This window comes from Erpetoichthys calabaricus, chromosome 12 (assembly GCF_900747795.2).
Source record: "Erpetoichthys calabaricus chromosome 12, fErpCal1.3, whole genome shotgun sequence".
NCBI classification, from domain to species: Eukaryota; Metazoa; Chordata; class Cladistia; order Polypteriformes; family Polypteridae; genus Erpetoichthys; species Erpetoichthys calabaricus.
The window spans coordinates 53731708-53752603 of record NC_041405.2 but is presented as its reverse complement, the minus strand read 5'-3'; the positions used below and the strand labels follow the sequence as shown (position 1 = coordinate 53752603).

The 20896-nt window shown below is 37.1% G+C and overlaps 1 protein-coding gene across 1 annotated transcript in view; it reads right to left on the bottom strand.

The window, feature by feature from the left end:
• The window catches only part of pgk1 (phosphoglycerate kinase 1), a 53294-nt gene extending 34521 nt beyond the window's left edge, over positions 1–18773 (bottom strand). The window contains exons 1-4 of the mRNA XM_028815543.2: positions 18609–18773; positions 8538–8588; positions 2369–2524; positions 1908–2052 (exon numbers count right to left, since the gene is read on the bottom strand). Of these exons, the coding sequence (XP_028671376.1) occupies positions 1908–2052; positions 2369–2524; positions 8538–8588; positions 18609–18673 (417 nt within the window). The 5' untranslated portion in view covers positions 18674–18773. The remainder of the gene's footprint in view (positions 1–1907; positions 2053–2368; positions 2525–8537; positions 8589–18608) is intronic.
• Between the last annotated feature and the right edge of the window lie 2123 nt (positions 18774–20896).

The following is a 20896-nucleotide window of genomic DNA, read 5'->3' as shown; positions in this document are numbered from 1 at the left end:
GGGGTGGTACCCAGCCGGGACACCCAAGAAGACCGGAGGAAGGCTTGTGCCTCCTCCAGACCACGAGGGGGCGACTGCCCTGGTTCCTTTGGGGGCCACGGGTACGGAGCTGGGAAGCTCAACCCTGTACGGGCCCGTGGTCACCGCCAGGGGGCACCCCAATACCTGGAGGTCCCTGGACCTCAGCACTCCCGCCTCACCCGGAAGTGCTGGGGGGGGGGGAAGACAAGCAGGGGCAGCCGGAGTGCTTCCGGGGATGCAGCCGGCACTTCCGCCACACTGGGGCGTGTCAGTGGGAGATTGCAGGAACACATCCGGGTGCTTATAAAAAGGGGCCACCTCCCTTCATACAATGACTTGAGTCGGGAGAGAAGAGAGGACGAGGTCTCTGGAGGAGAGAAAGAGCTGAGAAAAGGCATTGTGTTGGCCAGAACTTTGGGGTATTGGGGTTGTGAGCAGTATTGTAAAGATGGAAGACCACAATAAACGTGTGTGGGGTAAGGAACGCTTGTGGTTGGTCAGCAAGTCGGCTAACATCTGCCACGGTGCCCTTTTTCAGTTTTGAGAAGCAGAACATAGAATGGTTGAAAATAGTTTTACTGTCAAATAATGCAAAGAGTACTGTTTCAACCATATATATATATATATATATATATATATATATATATATATATATATACACACACACACACACACACACACACTATACATATACACACACACACACACACATACTATCTAACAGATATTGCTGTCAAAATTTTACAACTAAGAATTGTAAGAATTTATCTATAGGGCATTTTGACCCAAGCTCCTCACTTGTGATGATCAATTTTATAATCTTGTCCTGTAACACTTGTTCCCACTTACCCCACAAGGATGTGTACTTGATTATAATGACCTCTTTTGTAAGTAGCTTTGGATAAAATTGTCTGCTAAGCGAATAAATGTAAATGTTGCATTTAATACCACTGCTCCATATCCCTATCTTACTACCCTTCAACAAGTTTACACATTCATCACAAAAGTCACTACATTTACAGAATATGTATTCACAACTTCTTGATGCACCTTTTAGGAATCTGACAGAACTCAAAAGCAGCAAAATTTTTCAAATCATACAAATGACACTAAATAAACCTTTAATTACATGTTTAACACTAAAAGCAAAAACATATGTTTCTTCAGTATGTGTGGTACAATTAATTTAAAGGTTTAGTGGCCTTGGCTGTGAAATAAAAATAATTATTCTATAATTTATTTCCATTCTATATGCTCTACTGTATCAGATGTTCTTTGAATACTGTAATCATTTCAACATTTTATTAATAAACTATATCCAAACTATACAGCAGAGTCTTGTCTTTTTTATATACTGTTGCAGAATGTATACATTCACACGGCAATAAAACAATCAAACTACTCTAGTATGAATAAGTAAAGACTACCAAGTGACCTGCCAGTATGTTCTAAAATTTTGCAAAGAAATAAACTGCTCAAAAGAGTACATATTTTCCTACTCTCAAACATAAATGCACAAATAAAACATTTCTGGCAAAAATATTTTTTGCACCATTTTGTTGTTACTATGTATGTTGTCTCTTTTTAAAGATTACAAGTCATTAAATAGATAAATGGGTGTTAACTACAGTTTATGAAATGTGATCAACATTTAAATTCATATATCAAATACAACTTGCTTTGTTTGCTTAGCTCCATAAATCACCCAGACCTACGGTTATTTGCTAACATTCTACCCTATACCAAGCCTTGGCGGAACTAGGATGCTTAGGAGAAGTAATCTATATTATCAAACAAATCATAATGGTAGGTATACACATATCTCAAATACAAATAATCTAGTATTCTTACCATAGGCTTCAGCATTAACATTCACTATACTTTACCTTGTTTCCAGAAGGATCCTTGCCCTTGCCCTCTTCTTCTACATGAAAGCGCAAGTTCTCTAAAAGTATCACTGTACCAGATGGAGGATCTGCACAGGCCTTTTCCACCACATCACCAACACAATCCTTCATAAAAATGACATCCCTGTTAAGAAACATGCAAACAAATTCTTAATTTGGAAGAAGAAAAAAAGTCAGGTTTTCAGACATTGATGTTGGAGGTATCATGCTGCAGCACTCTCCATTGTGTCACTTGTTCAAAAACCAGTGTAATTTAATAGAATTTTTACAGTGCACATACTTCAACCAAGCTGATTATTTAACATGTTTTTCCCTCCTATGTGCATTTTTTAAAGAAATCTTTTTATTTATAATACTCTTAAATGCAAAAAAATGCACTGTATACAACCAGGAGTAAAGGGTACACAGAAGTTCTTGTTTCTTCATCCCTAATACTGCACCTGCCAAGGAGGGTCTTCAGTTCGGTCACCACTGGCTGTAATGAATACTTTTCAGGCATGGGATTCCCATCTGGACGGCCCAAGTGACTCATGAGAACCACTGACTTGGCTCCATGGTCTAAACAGTGCTTGATGCTTGGAATAGCCGCTTTGATCCTTAGAGGGAAATAAAGAAAAAGAGGGAAAGAAAACAAAAAAAAAACAGAAGAATGTAACTTATAAGCAAGTTTCAAAAGTACAATATTTTACAAAAGTTTTAATAGTTACAAAAATAAATTTTACAAAAGCGATTATCATATCTGGCCCTTAAGTCAAATACACTATTATGGCTGGACTAAAAGGGTAATGAAAACATTTTACATGGCATATCTAGTAAACAAGGATACGCTGATGTACTTGAATACACTATACTTACTGGAAGCAGTCATTAAAAAATCATCAATAATGTGAAAGTCAGTCTGTTCTCTTCCACTTCAATGCAGTTCAGTTACCCATTCCACGTTTGCACTCCTGTGCCTCCACCAAAGCAGTGTGAACACAATTACACTCCATGAACAGAACTGGCAACTGCCTGCACCAACACTGTCACTGTACACTGGTAGTCTCCATTATCCCATTCTGGATTGACCGGCCTCTTGTGGAGAATGACTAGTCGCTAGCTCTGCTTGTTCAAGTGGTATTCTTTTATGGGATGTAGTCAGTGGTCACACATAGGTCTGCCACATTAAGAGCAGATGTAACTGTGCTGTGCTTTATCACTTAAATACTCAAATACAATTCAAATATGACAATCCAATATGTTGCTTCATTCTTCTTTTTAATTACTGTTTTGATCACTTTTGTACTGTGTGTCTGAATGAAGGCTTACTGCATCCCTGTGCTGCGGTTGCCACTCTACATGTATACTTTTAATGATATTTTAGGTCTGTTAATGTGTTCTGGCACCTTTTCTCCTTTTCAAAATCAAATATAGAAATTATTTTCAGTACTAGGTTAATATTTGGCATACTTAAAAATGTAATGTAAAAAATTTAACAACAGTTAAGATGTCATAAGTCACCGACACTGAGATTTTTTTGTATCACACACAAAACTAGTTTGAAGGTCTGCTGAATTAGTTGTCAGCATTGTTTGCATATAAAAAATGAAGCACCAGAAATATTTTACATCACAGTACTGCTCATGCACAAGACTGTGGCACATCTCTGAGAACAGGGGGCAGTTAGGGAGAGGACTAGCAAAGCCCCATTGACTTGTAAAGTTACAATCAGGTGCTCACCAAAGAAAAAAAGTTTGTTCAGTATTTAAGAGGTGCAATATATTTTACAGTCATTTTTGTCTTTCCGTCAATGATCTGTATATACAGAATAACTGTTATGGGCAATCTTACTGCCAGTTTATGGCAAATTCAGTTGGACATACTACCATCTGTGCTATTTTAAAAATCAGCAGCATTTGGCTCAAGTCTTGCCCATATTCTTTTTTTAAAATCTTGATTTCAGTTATGTTTCATATAAAAAAAACATTTGCCAAAGAATATTTATTAAAAATAGTTTTACTATAAAATTATCACAGAAAACAACTGTCAAACATTACTCTAAAAAATGTAAGACTGACATTCCCCATTTACTTTTATCCATTTCTAATCTATTAAGATGTGCATTTGCTTTTTTTTTTATTGTGTGGAAACAATAAGATCTTTAGGTTTCCTACAAAATTTTCCATTGGCATCTTGTGTAATTGAAAGAAAGAGATTACATTACCAATGTTCCTTAAGAAATCAAATCTATTGTTGTCTATCTATCCTGCCTGGTTCATGTTTGACTTGATCCTGCACAATTATTTAAGTAGGTAGGTAGACTATTATATGACAGAAATTTGTTTGTAGCAGCAAAGTACAAAAACATAAAACACATTGTTACACAAATACAAGAAAAATAAGACAAGACGCAATACCTGAGAACTAATGTTATCACAACCACTCACACATTTAATTATTCACCTTGGAATTAATCTTATCTTTAAAAGTACACAAAATAATAATTCAGAATTTAGCATTTTGCACCATTCCTACAAGTAATTCAAAATGCTTATATGCTCTGGAGAGAAGATACTTCTTATGTCTGTTGCTCTTTGCCATGAAATTTAGAGAAAAACGGGTTCAAAAGATGGCAGAATGTAAGCCTTAATATAAGCTATATACTTATAGCATGTATTGTGCAAAAGTCATTCTGTGAGGAAAGCATTTTTTCTGCTTGGCAATTCTCACTATAAAGGACACAAACATACATTAAACACTTCAGTACTGTAAAACTATGAGATTAGAGTCCATTGATTAAAACCTCTTTCTGGGGCCACCAGGCTTTCCATACATACATTACTCCAGATCAATTAGCCTGACACTGACAAATACTGAACACAACACAAATCAAATTCAGGCCCACGTGTTTTTTTTTTTTTTTTACTATGCTTAAATAAGTTTATATTAATTGCCACCCTTGCACTTGTGTCAGTACTGTTGTTAATCAGTTTTTTATCAATACTATTCGTGACAGGCTATATTTCAAAGATTCTTATAGCATAACATTTTATACTTCAAAAACTGAGCCCTACCAGCACTCTTAAATGCTTCCCTGCATAATCTATTTTAGGACATGACATTTAGACTTGTCCTAGAGTTACTATAAAGGATTATAGCTCCTATGTGTTAAACAGATTCAATAAATATTTGTTTTAAAATCATAAATTATTCTTATTCAGAAAATATTAACCTAAGTGTTAATAGTAAGAGAAAATAATACAAATGTTGCTCACATACAAATTTTAGATTAATCTCAATGAGCTAATAAAAACAGCTAAATAAAAAAAATAAATTGCACAGGCCTAAATATTAAAGAACAAATGCTCAAAGTTTGCAGCAATACAGGTGTGAGAATTAAGGTGTCAAATTACTATACATAATGTACATATACTTTAATCAAACAATTTACAAGCAAACCTTTCTGTCTTTTCCTCATGCTAGTATTCAAATTTTATTTTTTTGCAAAACCAGCTAAATGTCTTACATGGACAATCAAGAACAAATGCCTTTGCAGACAAACAGGCAAAATACATCTAACAAGATTTCACCTATGCTAACTCTACACATAAGCCACACTAGACTTGAAAAAATGCAATCTGGGACCCAAGTACAGTGAGAGAGAGAGGTTATCTTATGCTGACCAATTTAATGCATATTAGCTGTGGAATAAACAACACACTCTCAATTGATAAATATCAAGAAGAAGACTACTTACTTTTCTTGATGAACATAGGATGAGAAATATTTGATACATCAGATATGAAAAAAGGAAAAGCGACTGCGGGATGGGTCAGTCAAACCTGTGAACTTTTTAAGTTTGTCTTAAACTGAAGCACCTAACATTTATGAAGTTTAAAGTTTAAAATGAATGAACTGGATCCTCACTACATTTTAACCATCTGGCAAGATAGGCCGCATTAGCTGACAAAACTGCAGCAACACGCAATTTGTCTGGCATTACAGCTTATTTATTCACAAGTCACATCCTGCTCCCTGTTTTGGACCATCCTGGGAAAAAAATCAAGAGAGAGACATCCACTGCTTAGGGAGAAAGCCAAGAAACATCCCTACTAGCAAACAGGTAGCTCAAAGTGGAACATATGTATAGAAGAGTGGGCGATAATCTACATTAATATAAAGCTAAATTTAATAACATCTTTACTTCAAAAAAAGGAGACCAACTGACTCTATGAGGTGAATGATAATCTTTATTTTGGTAAACCACAATAAAAAAGCCTGAACAAAATGTTAGCAAAACAGCAACACATTATGAAAGCATGTATGTTGCTCAATGAAGAAAAATAAAAGCAAAAACTGATGCCAGTTACCACAAACCATGTTTAGTCAAGCTAACATTTATCTTATACAATAATGAGACTATCTAGCTGCTAGCCCATTTGACAAAACATTTTACCCCAGCAAATCAAGTATGCAGAGGGTGGGGCAATTCTTCACTGCAATAAGGCCTATAAACATTTAAACAACTGACTTCATAAGCAAACATTCAAGAATTGTGAACCTGAATGTATGTAGCTGAACATTCTCATGGTGCAGAGGTTAGTATTACAGCCTCATAGATCCAGTATACTGGTTTTGAATCCCATATTTAGATATAAAGATAACACATAAATTCCACACAGACAATATCCGAGTATACTTAATCTTGATTGAAGAGACCAACCCTAGATGGAGTGCCATTGTGCTATCAGCACAGGCTCCAGCTCCCCACGACTGAAATGAATTGAGAATATTGTGTTTTTCTAAAAGTAGCTGAGTTGCCAATAATGTCTGGTGACAATGTAAGGAATTAAAGGAAATCAAATACAAGTCAGGAGCATCAGATCTGCAACTTGAGACTATATCAGGGAGAGAAAAAAAAATTTAGTGGGAAAACCTCAATCCTGGACAATACAAAAGCAGACTTTACTCAGTTGTACTCCTATGCTCCAAACTCATTTGAAAAAGTACATCAAACAAGTATCTCTGGAAATTATTAACATAATGGTCAGTTAACCCCATTCATACTTCAGTTGCTAGCCAGCATGGCCTTTTGTTCATTTTTTTTTTTTTTTTTTATATAAATAGAACCCCCCTGCTCACTTCGCTCACCCACCCCAGGGTTTGGTTCACCAGATATATAATTTAAAGAGATTGTTATTTTCATGGGAATTGTTACATATGCATTATTTTCACTTTTACTTTAAAGCTTTTGTAAAAACAATATTTGTCCTTTATTTACAGTCCTGGTCGTGGTTAAATCTGTTTCTCGTAGGACGTATAACGCTGCTCGCGTTGTGAAGGCGGGCAGCTGAACGCACGCTAAGAAGAAGCAGTCGGATCATCAACTGGCTTGCTGTTGCTTGTTGTGCTACGCGTCTATCATTTATCATGTACAGCACCTATTGCCACTTCCTGTCTCTGCCACTCATGTTGTGAATGGGAGGGGGTGGGGGAAGAGGGGGGGCTAAACGCACGCTGAGGAGAAGCGGCCAGATCATCTGCTGGTTTGCTGCTGCTGCCCCAGGCGAGCTGTGTGTTCTGCTTATTGTTGTTTAAAGAGCTGGGAGCATATGAAGCATGTCTGCCAAAAGCATTCCAACAACTGCTAGGTTAGATGTCCATGAACTTGTTTTAAATGTTGTCTCACTGCCTTGTCTCGCGTGACGTAAGATTGTCTTCTGAGAAGATCACGTCTCGTCTCCCTGGTCTCCCTCCCAAAATTTTTTTTTTTTTAATAATAGAGAGATACATTTAAATAATAAAGCCAGCCAAAATCAACCCTTACATATATTCACTAGCTATATTACCAAGTGCTACTTATAATTTTGAAATGAGATAAAAGACAATTTAAAAATCATTTTTATAGCCTTAAGAGTTGCACAAAATATACCCCAAGTTTAAATTTACTTTCATGTACACACAGTACAATGTAATTCTTGCTTAAGTGCCTCTCACCGAGTGGCAAACATAGTCTAGTGGTAACAACAGACAGAAAAATACAAATGCACACAGTGAATAAGTCAAACATTAAAATGTAACAACCAACGATAAACAGAAGAAGCACTCATGCAGTTCACAATACTAGGCTGTTGCTTTATGACCACTGGATGAGCTTCAATGTTAATGACCCTGCAACTTTTACAATAAAAGGATTCAATTACAAAAAAATAATGATGTCAATTTATACATAAGGTGAAATTATTTTTTCTTATGTATATTTTTATCTATCTAATAACACCTTCAGCATGATAACACATGATAATACTCAGTACCTCATTTCCAATTCAATTTTCATTTAAGAATACATTACTGTTCATTTGCATTGTGGACCAGAGGTACCTCAATGAAGTCAACTACCCAGTAAGCCTGGCAGCTAGTTATATTTGCTCCTTTAAAATGTTTAAATTAAATGAGTTACTAACACAGTCAACAATATGTCTGCTACACTTTGAAATAAATAACTTATGTTTTCACATAAGGGATAAATACTGTATATACTTATCTGAAATTTTCAGTCTCTCATACAGAATTCTGTTGTTCTTATGAGCATTCTTAAACATACACCCATTTAAACGACACTACTCTTACCTTTGGTTGTTTGTGATTGCATTGTTCTTCATGGGGACATTGAAATCAACCCTGATGAAGGAAAAAAAAATGAGTTAACCTTTTTCATTACTGGATGGCAGTACTAAAAAGGAAATCAACTAGTATGAATTTTTTTTTAGTTTTGTCTAATGCAAAAAACAAAAAAAAAGCAATCAGAATGACACTTTTTAAACAGTATATAAAAAAATAATTGTATGCAATCCGATCAATATTCAGAATTTTAAAGTGCTCAAAAATATTAATTGAAGATTCTTTCAATTTATCTGAATGTAGGTTTAATAATGGAGGCAAGACTTTCATAAACAAATGAAAAGGTTTGATTCTAGGTTCATGATTCTAGTCGCTGCTACTTTCGCTGTACAAGATTTCAATGAGAGTTCACTGCAGGAAATAGGATCTAAATCTTTACAAATTTAGACCAAAAAAAATCTTAACACATTATTTCAGTTTAATTTATAATGTTTAAGGCAGCTAAGTAGAGATGGGTCAGTGTGCATCTGCAAAAATGTAAACAGGGTTAAATGGCAATAAATATGGAAAAGAACTTCAAAACACAACATTTCATGAGGGATCAACAGCCAAAACAAAATCTGTCTTAATTTTTCAGCATAATTAAAATTCTATCTATTGATTTCATTTTCTGAACAATGTAATACCACAAGAGAAAATCTGTAGAGAACAGGCCACTCAGCCAGATAGCATGTCAAGCTCTTATTCTTCCCTTTTCATAAATTTAATAATAAACAATAAAATTTACGCCCTTTAATCTTTCCTCAAACCACATACCCTACAGTCATAGGATCAGTCAGACAACTGCCCACCATATCTTGAGAAAACTTCACAAAAAGGTTGTGCAGCCAATGACCAACTCTCCCGATTTGCACGCACACAAGTATTCTAGATACTCCAATATTTCGCGTATTGGATGTATACAGTGACAAGTCTGCTAAAACTCCAAAGTTTCACTCATAATGCACACCTTCACCTCCAGAGATAGTCTCTCCACAATATCTTAACATTTTACTTTTTTTCTCGTATAGATCAGCTTGTCTTCCCATGATGTATAAATTGACATTGATACTTGCTATACATATCTAAACTGAATGAGTCTGCATGCTCTTCCCGTGTCTGTGTAGGTTTCCTCCCACAGTCAAAGACATGAAGATTAGTTGAATTTGCATTGCTATGGCTGTAGTACATAAGCATGTGTTCATCTTGTGATGAACTGGCACCCTGTCAAGGTGTTGTTCCTGCCTTGCACCCCATGATTGCTGGGATGGGTTCAAGCTGCCCTGTGAAGGGGGTTAAGAAGTTGAAATAATAAATGAATCTGTTATTTGTAATAATTCGGATGATGCAAAATATATATTAATTGTACACATACTGTGTGAACTGGAACTGGCATGAAGAAAATCAGTGTTACCATGAGAAATTCAATATTATAAAAACCATGTACAGATGTACCAGAAGTAGTAAATTTGGCATTAAATTCTAGCCTTTAAGGAATTTTGTTAATTTAAGCTGGCTGTATCTGCACAACACTTCCAGTAATAACCTACTTATATTTTGATTAAAATGGCAATCATTCAAAGCAAACAAATTTCTATCCAGTAAGAGTATCCAGTCTCTTGGTTTTCAAGAATGGACTGCACTACAGAGATCTGTATTTGGTATCAATTTGGTATCATTCTGCTGAAAACCTGGAGAAGCAGGCTGGTATGACATGGTGCAGTGTGTTTTTCTAAACTCAGGCAAGTTAGTGCTTACATATATAAACCCTTATTTTTTTATTTTTCAGAAATCATTACATGCGAAGGTAATCTCAAAACATTGGAAGCCAGCAAATGTCTCTCTATATAAAAATGATTGGGTTGATCCAAGTAGATATACAGGCCAGTAAGCTTTATGTTCATCACACGTGAAGAAATGCAAATAAAAACACCACCACCTGAAAAACCCACAAAAAGTGACTACACTGATCTCAGGACTACAGGGCATGAAAAAAAGGAAAGTTAAAAAAAGCTTAATATTTTTAGATTAAGCAAATGCAGTTCAATGATAGTAATTTTAACACATCTTTCCTGTCTAAGAGAATTAGGTACTGTAGATCCCAGGTTTTAATTTAAAACAAGTTCATCAACAAGAATACAGGCTTGGACAGAAGCTGGTTATTAGTAAATTTTGCACAAATGTTACATATTATTTCTTCACACAGATAACCACAGATATGTGAAATAAGTTACCAAGTAGTATGATGGATAGTAGCACATTGAGACCTTGCTTAAAAAAAATCCACTAGATGATGTCCTGTTTTAATTCTCTCTTAATGTTTGTTTTTTTTTTAATATTTTGCTTTTAGTCTTGCTTGTTTTAACTGTACAGCGCTTCGGTCAGTTGTAATGCTGTGTTTTTAAGCGCTTAACAAATAAAAATGGTATGGTATGGTATGTCCTGCTGAAGTGAAATGCAGACTGACAAGTTTGACTGGGTGGAAAGGCCTATTATTCTCAAAATGGTTACTTTTCTTTCATGTCCAAACAATCCAACTAACAGAGAGAGTGATGGTGAGTCACAGTGGGTCTCCATAACCAAAACATTTTTTTTAAAGTTGGAAAGGGCTGTGGGCATGTAATTAGTCAGTGTTAAGGGGCAATCTGTGATTAATATGTTATAACCATCTAGTATTTGTTCCACAACCTTGGAAATGAATGAAAGACAATGTCCGATTATCCCTTCATTTTAGCCACTCTAGTCTATATTGCAGAAGGGTTATTTACTTACTTACTTACATAAGTTTCTGTAATAAGCCCAATTTCCCCCGGGGATATATAACGTTCAATATATCTGTGGTACAGCGGGTCTGCGGCTTCAAAAGAGAGGCCAATTTTTAAATCCATTTTGCCGTGTCAGTCTCCATGGGTGCGACTGTGCAGCAACGGGGAGTTGATGAGGTAATTGGGGTGAGTCGCACCTGCACGTGAGGGTGTGATCGTTGTCAATTGCTTAATCAGCTTTCTGCAGTGCGCGATTGAGACGCTGCACCCACGGAGATGTATAAGAACAGGCCAGCACAGAGAAAGACAGACAGGCTTGGACAGTGAGAGCAACTTTGGGGAAAAGACAGTAGATGAGCCAGCCGATTAAGAGAGAGGCCAGCGCAGTCAGGGGTCCTGTGTCGAGCGAAGGATCAGCACTCAAGGGATGGATCGCGCTCTCGTTTTAAACGTTTGGGATATTTACTTTTTTTTTTTTATGGATTATTTATTGGAACACTTTCAGAACACTGCACTGTTTTGAACACTTTGGATTTTTTTGTTTTAATAAAAGCACTGTATGCACTTTGCACCATCCCCTTGTTTTGTTTGGTCATTTGGATCCTCATTGTCCAGCTCATCTGGTTACATTACTAATGGTGTTGGGGTCAAGAGGGTCCCAAAAGTGAGATGGCTGCATGGAGCAAAACCCGCATCGTCACAATATCTAAATAATTATTTGTAAAAACAGCTCACTGATGGTTTCCTTGCTAGTGCCATGTCCCTCATATAGAAGTGCACTTGTTCTTTGTTGAAGACTCTTCTATTTCTGCTCCTTTTGTGACGGTTACTTTTCTTTCATTATTTTTGAAGCACTTTGTAATGCACTTCTATATGAAAATTTGATATAAAAAATGTAAAGGAAGACACTGCTGAGCTTTCTATGTTTGCTGCTCAAATTATTGGATTTTTACTTTTTATTTAATTTTGATATGTAATTGCAAAAATATTGCTTCTGAGTTAGGACTATTTAAACTCAAATATAATCAAGGAAAATGTATAATTTCATCTGCACAAGAAAATGTACAATTGTTTAAGTTTAATGCCAAGCATGCCCATGTCACATTATTGGCAATGTAGGTAATAAAGCATCTCACCTAACAATAGAATTCCATATAACAATATATACAAGATCTTCAAAAACTAAATAAAGTATACACTTTGGAACTTTGCCCAGAAATTTGCAAGTTAATTTGTTATGTTATAAAAATTATACAAAGAAATGGTCAAATGTCCACTGAAAATGTCCCAACTGCCATGTAACTTACTGCATATACACTATGTGAGTACAGAACAGGTTTCTGCAGCTTTCTCAAAAAACACAAAAGTACCAGTTTCACCCAGGTGTGCAAGAGAATTTAAACACTGGAGTTATGCTATTCAAACATTTGTTTTAATACCTGCCATGCTAATCTGCATGCTTTATTCATAAGAATCGATATTTTTATTTGCTCATCTGCTGCACAATGCCACGCACTTGTGTGTTCTATAAACTCCCATTTCCATTCATCGATTGGTAAAGCACTTTTAATACAGGTCAAGTTTTTATATATACATATATATGGTGATACAAGGCGATATATAGGAGCCCAACCTGACACAGACTGACAATTGAGGCACGTTAAAATGAAACCAAAAAGAATTTATTTTTCCTTCTTCAGCTGGGGGCCCACGTCTTCCCAGTATCCCTCAGCCATAACACAGTCCCACAGAACACAAAATCACAAGCACAAATACAGCTTGAAGTCCTCCATTCCTCCTTGGCAGCTTTGTCACCGTCCTCCCGACTCTGGCTCTCAGAGTGGTGGCTGCTGGCGCCTTATATAGCCCACCCGGAAGTGCTTCAGGTGATAATTAACCCAATTCAGGCTGCACCTCTGGGTGTGGCTGCACTCCAGCCCACATGGGCTCATTAAGCCATGCAGCTCCCCAACATGGCCGAGCTCCAAAGTCCCATGCCTGTGGCCCCAATGCAACCCAGGGGGGCTGCCGCCAAGCGTTCCAGGGGAAGTAGTTTGTAGCCCATGGCAATTCCCCAGGACCAAGTGTTGAAGGGGCGTCCCAGCTGGGCATGGGCCCCAGCCATACATCACAGTATATATATTCTATACATACACGGTTTTATACATTTAAAATAAATTACATATTCTGCACCTTATAATATTGACTTTTTATAACTATTTTTATAACCTGTACAACTGTGACACATTAAGGTAATTTATAACACCGAACTAAAATCATATGGTAATATATTAAAATATTGTATGTATATTTTAAATCCTGCATCTTGTAATATTGCGAGTTTATTTAATCAGTGGTATAGTTCTTTTATTGTGTCATTTACAGCTTTTCTTTGCCAATTCTTTTTTTTTTTTTTATTTTTAACCATACAAATATCAAAGAACAACCCAACTAGCAGAAGTTAACTTGCCAGATCCGTTACATAATGTGACTGGTATGATTAATTTGTTAATATTTAGGACTCAGGTTTTTAGAGAAGTCAGTTACCTTGTTATTAGAAAATGCAGCAGCATAAAAACTGTGGAACCTTGTGTAATCTGGTGTGGTGCCTTTAAAAGCATGCACAACCAACTTTGTCTTTTTTGAACATTTTTCTTTACTCCATTTTCCTTCCTGTGGTCAAACACACTGCACTTCACTATTACAAAAGGCTCTGAAGATGGAACTTTATTTTGAAATAATTTCTTAAAGCAATTAATGCCACTGAATCACATCCCATCTGGATAACATTCAGTTAACTCCCACCCCCCCACCCTCATTTCCATTTATTTTTGAAAAAAACAAAATGGTATGCAGTGCAAGCCAAAACATATTATGTATGCTCTTTAGAAAAAGAAGCGAGCCATACTACATGGTTTCAATGTCTTCTCTCCTTCTGCAAAAATAAATAAATAAAAAGGACATTATGCAATAGTCTGCTATGCTTTGTAACTCCCACGCAAAACATCACAGCAAATCTACAAGCACTGAGCTGCCGATTAAACAGATGCAGTGCAATTCTTAAGAAAACCATTCCATTTATTTTCTTATTTACACAAAACCAAACAGCTCACATGTATACATAACATCTTCTTTAAAACTGGCTCCATCCTGCAGTGGTTTCAATATAAAATTAGATTCAATGTCTGAATGTCTCGACCTATCTCCTGAAAAATGCTGTCTGTTTCTATTGCTAAAGGTATTCAATAAAGTTCAAAGCTTTAATAAACAACTGTGTGACCAACCAGTAAGTTTTCAGTATGGTTTTTGCTCCCAACTCAAAGAGTCCTGAGCAACTGATTAACCCAGTGATTTTGCAAACATGCCATTCCATTTGTGGATAACTTTCACTACACCTTAGCAAAGATTTAAAAGAAGCAGAAGACTGAAATTTCTGTCAGTTTGTGCATCTCTAATACTGTTGTTGCTTTATCCTGTTGTGAGCGTGTAAAGCTAGAGCAGATCCCAACGGCAACATACACAAAACACTGAATCAGAATGCCATTTCACTTCTGCTGAGAGGAAAAGTACTAATGTGACAACTTCAAGGTCATCAATCAGTTTTGTCATACGTGTATGGACTGTGACATTCAAGTCACAATTTGTATAGAACCGTCAAAAAAATATCAGCTTAGCCAGCCAGTGCAAAACACCAAAAGTTTGACACAATTTCCATCTGATCATCACTAATGGCCCTATATAAAATATTTAAGGAAAGAAGAACATCCAATCCATTAATTTATGCTTATGTTTGCCAAAAAATGAACTATTCCCTTAGGGTCTATTCAGATAGTCAATGGAGAAAGCCATTGCTTCGAAGCAGTGTATTCAGTCCTCCAATTTAACTATTACTAATTCTCTTTTCTAAAAGAGTTCCAAAACAGACTAATTTTGAAGAGAACACACAATATCATGCCATTTTGTACAGCAGGTGAAAATCATACTGCCACTGTGAGAGTCTGTGCACCTTCACCATCAATAAATCCTCAGTCTGTTTAATGGAAAATAACAGATTTTCTTAACACTAAAGTAAAAATATAAGTTAGGAAATGAAATGACAGAAAAATGGTGACTGAGTGGTTAGAACTGTTGCCTCACAGCTCAATGAACCTGTCCTTGAATCCCAGCTGGGGCAGTATCTGTGTGGTATGTGCACAATATGGCTGTTTTTACTGGATTTTCTCTAGGTAATTCCATTTTCTCTCTCAAATGTGCAGGCTGTGCTGACTGGTATGAAAACCTGTGTGTGCACAAGTATGTCTCGGGTTGTCCTAATGTCCTGTGTGCAGTTGGTTCCTGCTTGAAGTCTAATGCAGACAGGATGGGTTCCATATGTGCAAAACTTACAACAGAATATGGATTTTTGCCATCCACCCATAAGTTTATTAAATATACTGAATACCAAGTCCAAGCAAAAGCCAAATTTATTTAAATAGCACATTTTCACCCAAATGTTTGGCTCAAAGTTCTTTACAAATCATTCAAGGTGAATTCCACTTGCAAAATCAATTAAACAATGCATTCATTTCATTTAAAGTTTGAACTTGCTTGTAATATTGTTGTCTCACACATGGGCTTTACAGTTAGCTCCATCATACACAATTTCTGTTAATTAACCTGGAAGGCTTAACTGGAAACACAAGGGTAGAAATGCATTGTAATTCCCTTTTGTAACAAACTAACATCATATCATAGACTAGCTAACAAATAAGGAATTACCAAACCTGACTGGTGCATTACTCTTACAGCATACACTTTTGATTTGCTAATCCCTTGTATTTTCCATATATAAATGATCCTATACACCTTATCATTTGGTACTGAGAGATGTCGATGTGATCTGAAGGTTTACTTTGCATACTCACTGTATTATACCGTTAGCCAGGACAGTACGTGACTAGTCTGGCACCCAGTAATGATAGAATTTTAGCATTACCTGGAGTGAACCAAAGACTAAAATCTGAATGCCCTGGCATCAGGTATGCAAAGGAAATAGTTGAGAAATTTGATATACTGAAGCAGTGGATGCTACATGGACGCCAACTACAGAACTGGATCAAATCCAAATATCCAACCCAACACATGGATTTGGGGCTCTAATTTATATGACTCCATAAGGTCAAGGTTTAATTGTATACAAATAGGATATGGCAGATGCGCTGACTCCTTAGATGGAAACATCTTACTGTGACTTTGGAGCCTTTAGTCAGACTAAACACCATATTTTAATGAAGTGCTCAAACCATGACTACCCTAAAGACTTTCAAGATTTTGTGCAATGTTCCCATGACGCAATAAAAAATAAAATTTTTATTTTGTAATTGCCATGTTAACAGTTAATAATTACGATTTATAAATATGTACATACTTAGACTTTTATTTTTGTATACTTATATTACGTATTCGTATCATATCTTCTTATATAATAACGCTACAGTGGTTGTCCGTTTGTCAGTCCTGGATTTTAAATCACCTGTAGCTCGAAAACCGTTTGAACTATTGACCTGAAATGTGGTACACACATACTATGTGACGTCTACTATCCGCTTTTGGGGTGATGATTGACCTCCAGGGTTATTCCTCTTTTTATTTTATTGTAGAATCAACTCTCAGCAGCCAGCACTGCGGTGCATGTGTACGGGCGCTATTCTCATCCCTACCACCTTCGCCATCACTTCCTCTACCTCTTCAAATCTTAAATCATTCTTGAGGCAGATTGAAGACTTAAGTGCCAGCTTAAGTAAAAATTTAAAGAAAACGTACTAAGTAATTGCAACACAAACACTGTCTTAATCAGTTTTAACGAAAAGATGCCGACAAAAGATGAGAAGAAGCGGCCGCTAGGGTGGAGAAAAGAAGAGCTGCTCAGGAAGCTGCAAGAGCATCAAGCTCTGAGGAAACAAATGCTAAACGTACAGAGAAAGAGCATGAAAACTAAGAATGCTCAAGTCAAGTGCATTCACTGCACGTTATTGTGCAGTAAGCTGTTACTGGTCATAAATAAAACAGCACAAACTTCACCTTTAAATATCATGGAAAAATATAAAAAGATGAATGGATAGTTTGATTACTTTAATTAAAAGTTGCAAAAACGTAACTCAATTGAAATATTCAGTGTTAGTATTGTGGTAATTACATTGAAAATGGCAACGCCGCATAAATATTACTGTGACCTTGCTATTTGAAGGTCAATCTAGGCTGACAGGGAGTCCGGTTCCTCGCCTGTGACCCCATTAGCAGCAGTTTCTTCCACCAAATCCTCAGCGGCGTACATCATTCCGGCCTACCGAGGACGTACTCATGCAGCAGGCATCTGTGAGTCACTTGATCACACCGCCTAACGCAACCGCGCTGGGCGTGAACAGCAAAAACACACCGTAGCAAGCTTACGACTACAGCATCTAACACCAGCCCCTTCACTGCTTCTCCTCGACCACTTACACCCAATGGAATCACAGGCACGGAGTTTGCGAGCATCCTTGATCAGCCTGGTAGGCTGGGAGGACGTGAAACCCGGAAGACATGGCGGGGTCACTGCGGAAAAGTAAAATGATGCGTAAACAACAGAGCGTCTTGCCTCGTGCAATTCTGGTTAAAATGACAACACCGACAGCTCACATAAAACTAACGGAGTGAAGAAAAACGTAAACCATTAAAACTAAAGTAAAATGACAAGGATGCTGGATGCTCGAATGGGCGGCTGCCGATGTCAGGTCCAATGTACAGTAAATTATCGACCGCCCCGGCCTCATGCAGAAGTCACCCAGGATGCGCCACAAGAGATGAAACAAAAAATAATCCGCCGACATCCAGTTGTATGTCTTCGTTATAAAACGGTACCAGGCTTCGCGTAGCGCATGAAAAATGTATATGGGCTAAGAGACAGTAGAAACCGCGGCTAATGAGTTGTCAATACATCGTCTGATAAAAGAACTATAAAGCACCGAAGAGAGACATGGAAATCTTTTATTTCGGTTTATTCCATATAAGCACACCTGACGAATACTACATAACCGAAACGATGTGTTTCTAGCTTTTTTTTGGGGTATAGTCTATTTTTTCCCATGTATGTAAGTGTGAAAGTAAGCTCACTCATATCCTCTCATAGTTGCTACAGTTCATCAGGAACTCTTGCCAAAATATACCGTGTGCTATTTCTGATAACTTTTTCATTCTATGATTAGGTCGTACCCTAAAACGTCCGCTTAAAACATGAATCCATGCACAAGCTCCTCACCTCATAATCACCCTCTTTCCCTTAACGTCCACCTTATCCAGGGTGAGTTTGTTGGAGAGAGACATTGCTGGCTATATAGCTGTTACTGCACCAAAACCACACTGTTGCACCGTTCTAAAGACCGTCCGAAGTGCGGGTCACCTTAGCGCTGTGAGTGAGCCAAATCTCCCAAGGTTACCGCCCACCCCACCATTGTAGCCTCTCTATTGGCGTTAGTCATAGCACGCTTGACGTGCGAACATTTGCGATTGGCTCCAAGAAACACCAATCACGGAGGATAGGTTAAAAATAAAACGGGCCCTCAATAGAGAGTAAGGATGATGAACTTCAGAGGTACAGAAATGTGGAGGCAGAACCCGCCTGTCATTTCCTAGAGAACCAATCATTTGTGAGAAACGTTATGAAAAACGTAGGAATTGCGAGATTTACTTGCCAATTATCTTTTAAAGACGCATAATACCTTTTGTCAATAATTTCAGCGTACGAATCATGGTCATTCAGTTCTGCTTTCTTGAGAGACTGCAGTGTTACATATGTCTTTATTACGAAAGATATTTAATAAAAAAAAAAGATTTTTTAAAAATTCTAGCTCCGCCTGCAATCACAGCCTTCCTGGAAAATTTGTATGGCGCGATTTGCCGCGTCACAGCACGTCAAACGGGCAAGTAATGTACGTAGGTCACGCACACCTGCGGTGAAAATGATTCACGATTTTAGACGGCGTTTTTTCCCTACAAACTGTAGTGGACGAAAAGTATGAAACCATCTTCGGACAGGCGTCAATCCACATCAGGGTTTGCTCAAGCTGTACGTTTTGGGGGAAGTGACAGGAAATCGCATGCAACGCTGTAGAGAACGTCTAAACGTCACCAGATAACGCGTGGCAGGTTATTTGAACCCAGAACAAAAATAATGAAACTGTCAACTACGTGATTACAGCATTAAACATTTGCAACCACTCTGTAACCCACAATCTGTACTACTGGAGTTACAAAGGTCAGAGATCAAGGGTCAACAATGTACAAAGCCAGTCCTGAAGCAACTCTCCCACATGTTGGCCCCTGGGGGTCCTGAGCCCACTACACAGCTACATGTCAAGTGTTAATTCAAAGTCTCTACAACCTCATTGAAACTGTAGCTTTTTTGATGCACATGCTAAAATCAAGACAAAATATGACAAAGATTTTTTCACCTTTAATTAAACCATGTAGCTAAATATGTGTGTAGTATAAGAAGATAAAGTGATAAACAATTAAATATGCAAATAAATAAATGCCTTAGTACCACAGGGTAAGCATGCACACCTTTTGTAATAAGGGTTGTAATTGTTCAGATTTAACAAATCAAATACATTTGACATCAGCCTGACATCACAGTGCTAAGCTAACAAAGGAGCTAATGCAACATCTTTGGGACCTGTTGTTGAAAGGTACACGTCAGGAGAAAGACAGAAAACAGCATATTCTTGATAGAATTACAGCGGGGGTTATTTCATATTCATCCTTTAAACTGCTTTCTAATTAATTCATGTAATTGTTTTTGTTTTGCCATTGCTAAGACTTTTCCATTGCCTTTCTTTTCCTGGTATCTATGATGAGACCTTGTGGATGCATCATCACATGTGACAGACCTAAATTAAGTTGTCTTTTGCCTTCTGAATGATTCTTTACAAAACATGGATGATCTTGGACTTAAATGTGTGTATACATATAAACACATGTATTTTAGTATATACAGTATTGCATGATGCTTCCCTGTTTATGATTCAACATTATGCTTTACAATATTGTCGCATTTCTTTTTTATGCTGTATTTCTAATTATTGCATAGCACACTATGCTCATAATTGGATTTGCTCCTACAGTATGAATAAATCAAATTGAATTATATACTGTACATCATATGCTGTGGTACCTTAAGTGATGCTGCTTTGCAGATCCTTGGTTTGAATCCCACACTTAAGTCACGGTCTGTGTGGAGTCTGCACCTTCTCTTTATGTCTGTATGGGTTTTCCTCTCTCATCTGAAAATACCTGTATATGTGTGTTTGTGTGTGTTACGTTATTGATCATTCTAAATTGCTTCATGTGTGAGGGTGGGTGTGTATGTGTAAGTAGACCCATGATAACCTGGCATCCTGTGCTGGTAGTTCCCTCCACCTCCGAAACGAATCATTAAGTATGTGTGACAATGTTAAATGTTTGTATAAATCTGTATATAACGATAAAACCACATGCTACTAAAATAATATTACAGTAGGTAGCTGAATATGTTATTCTCTGTATGAA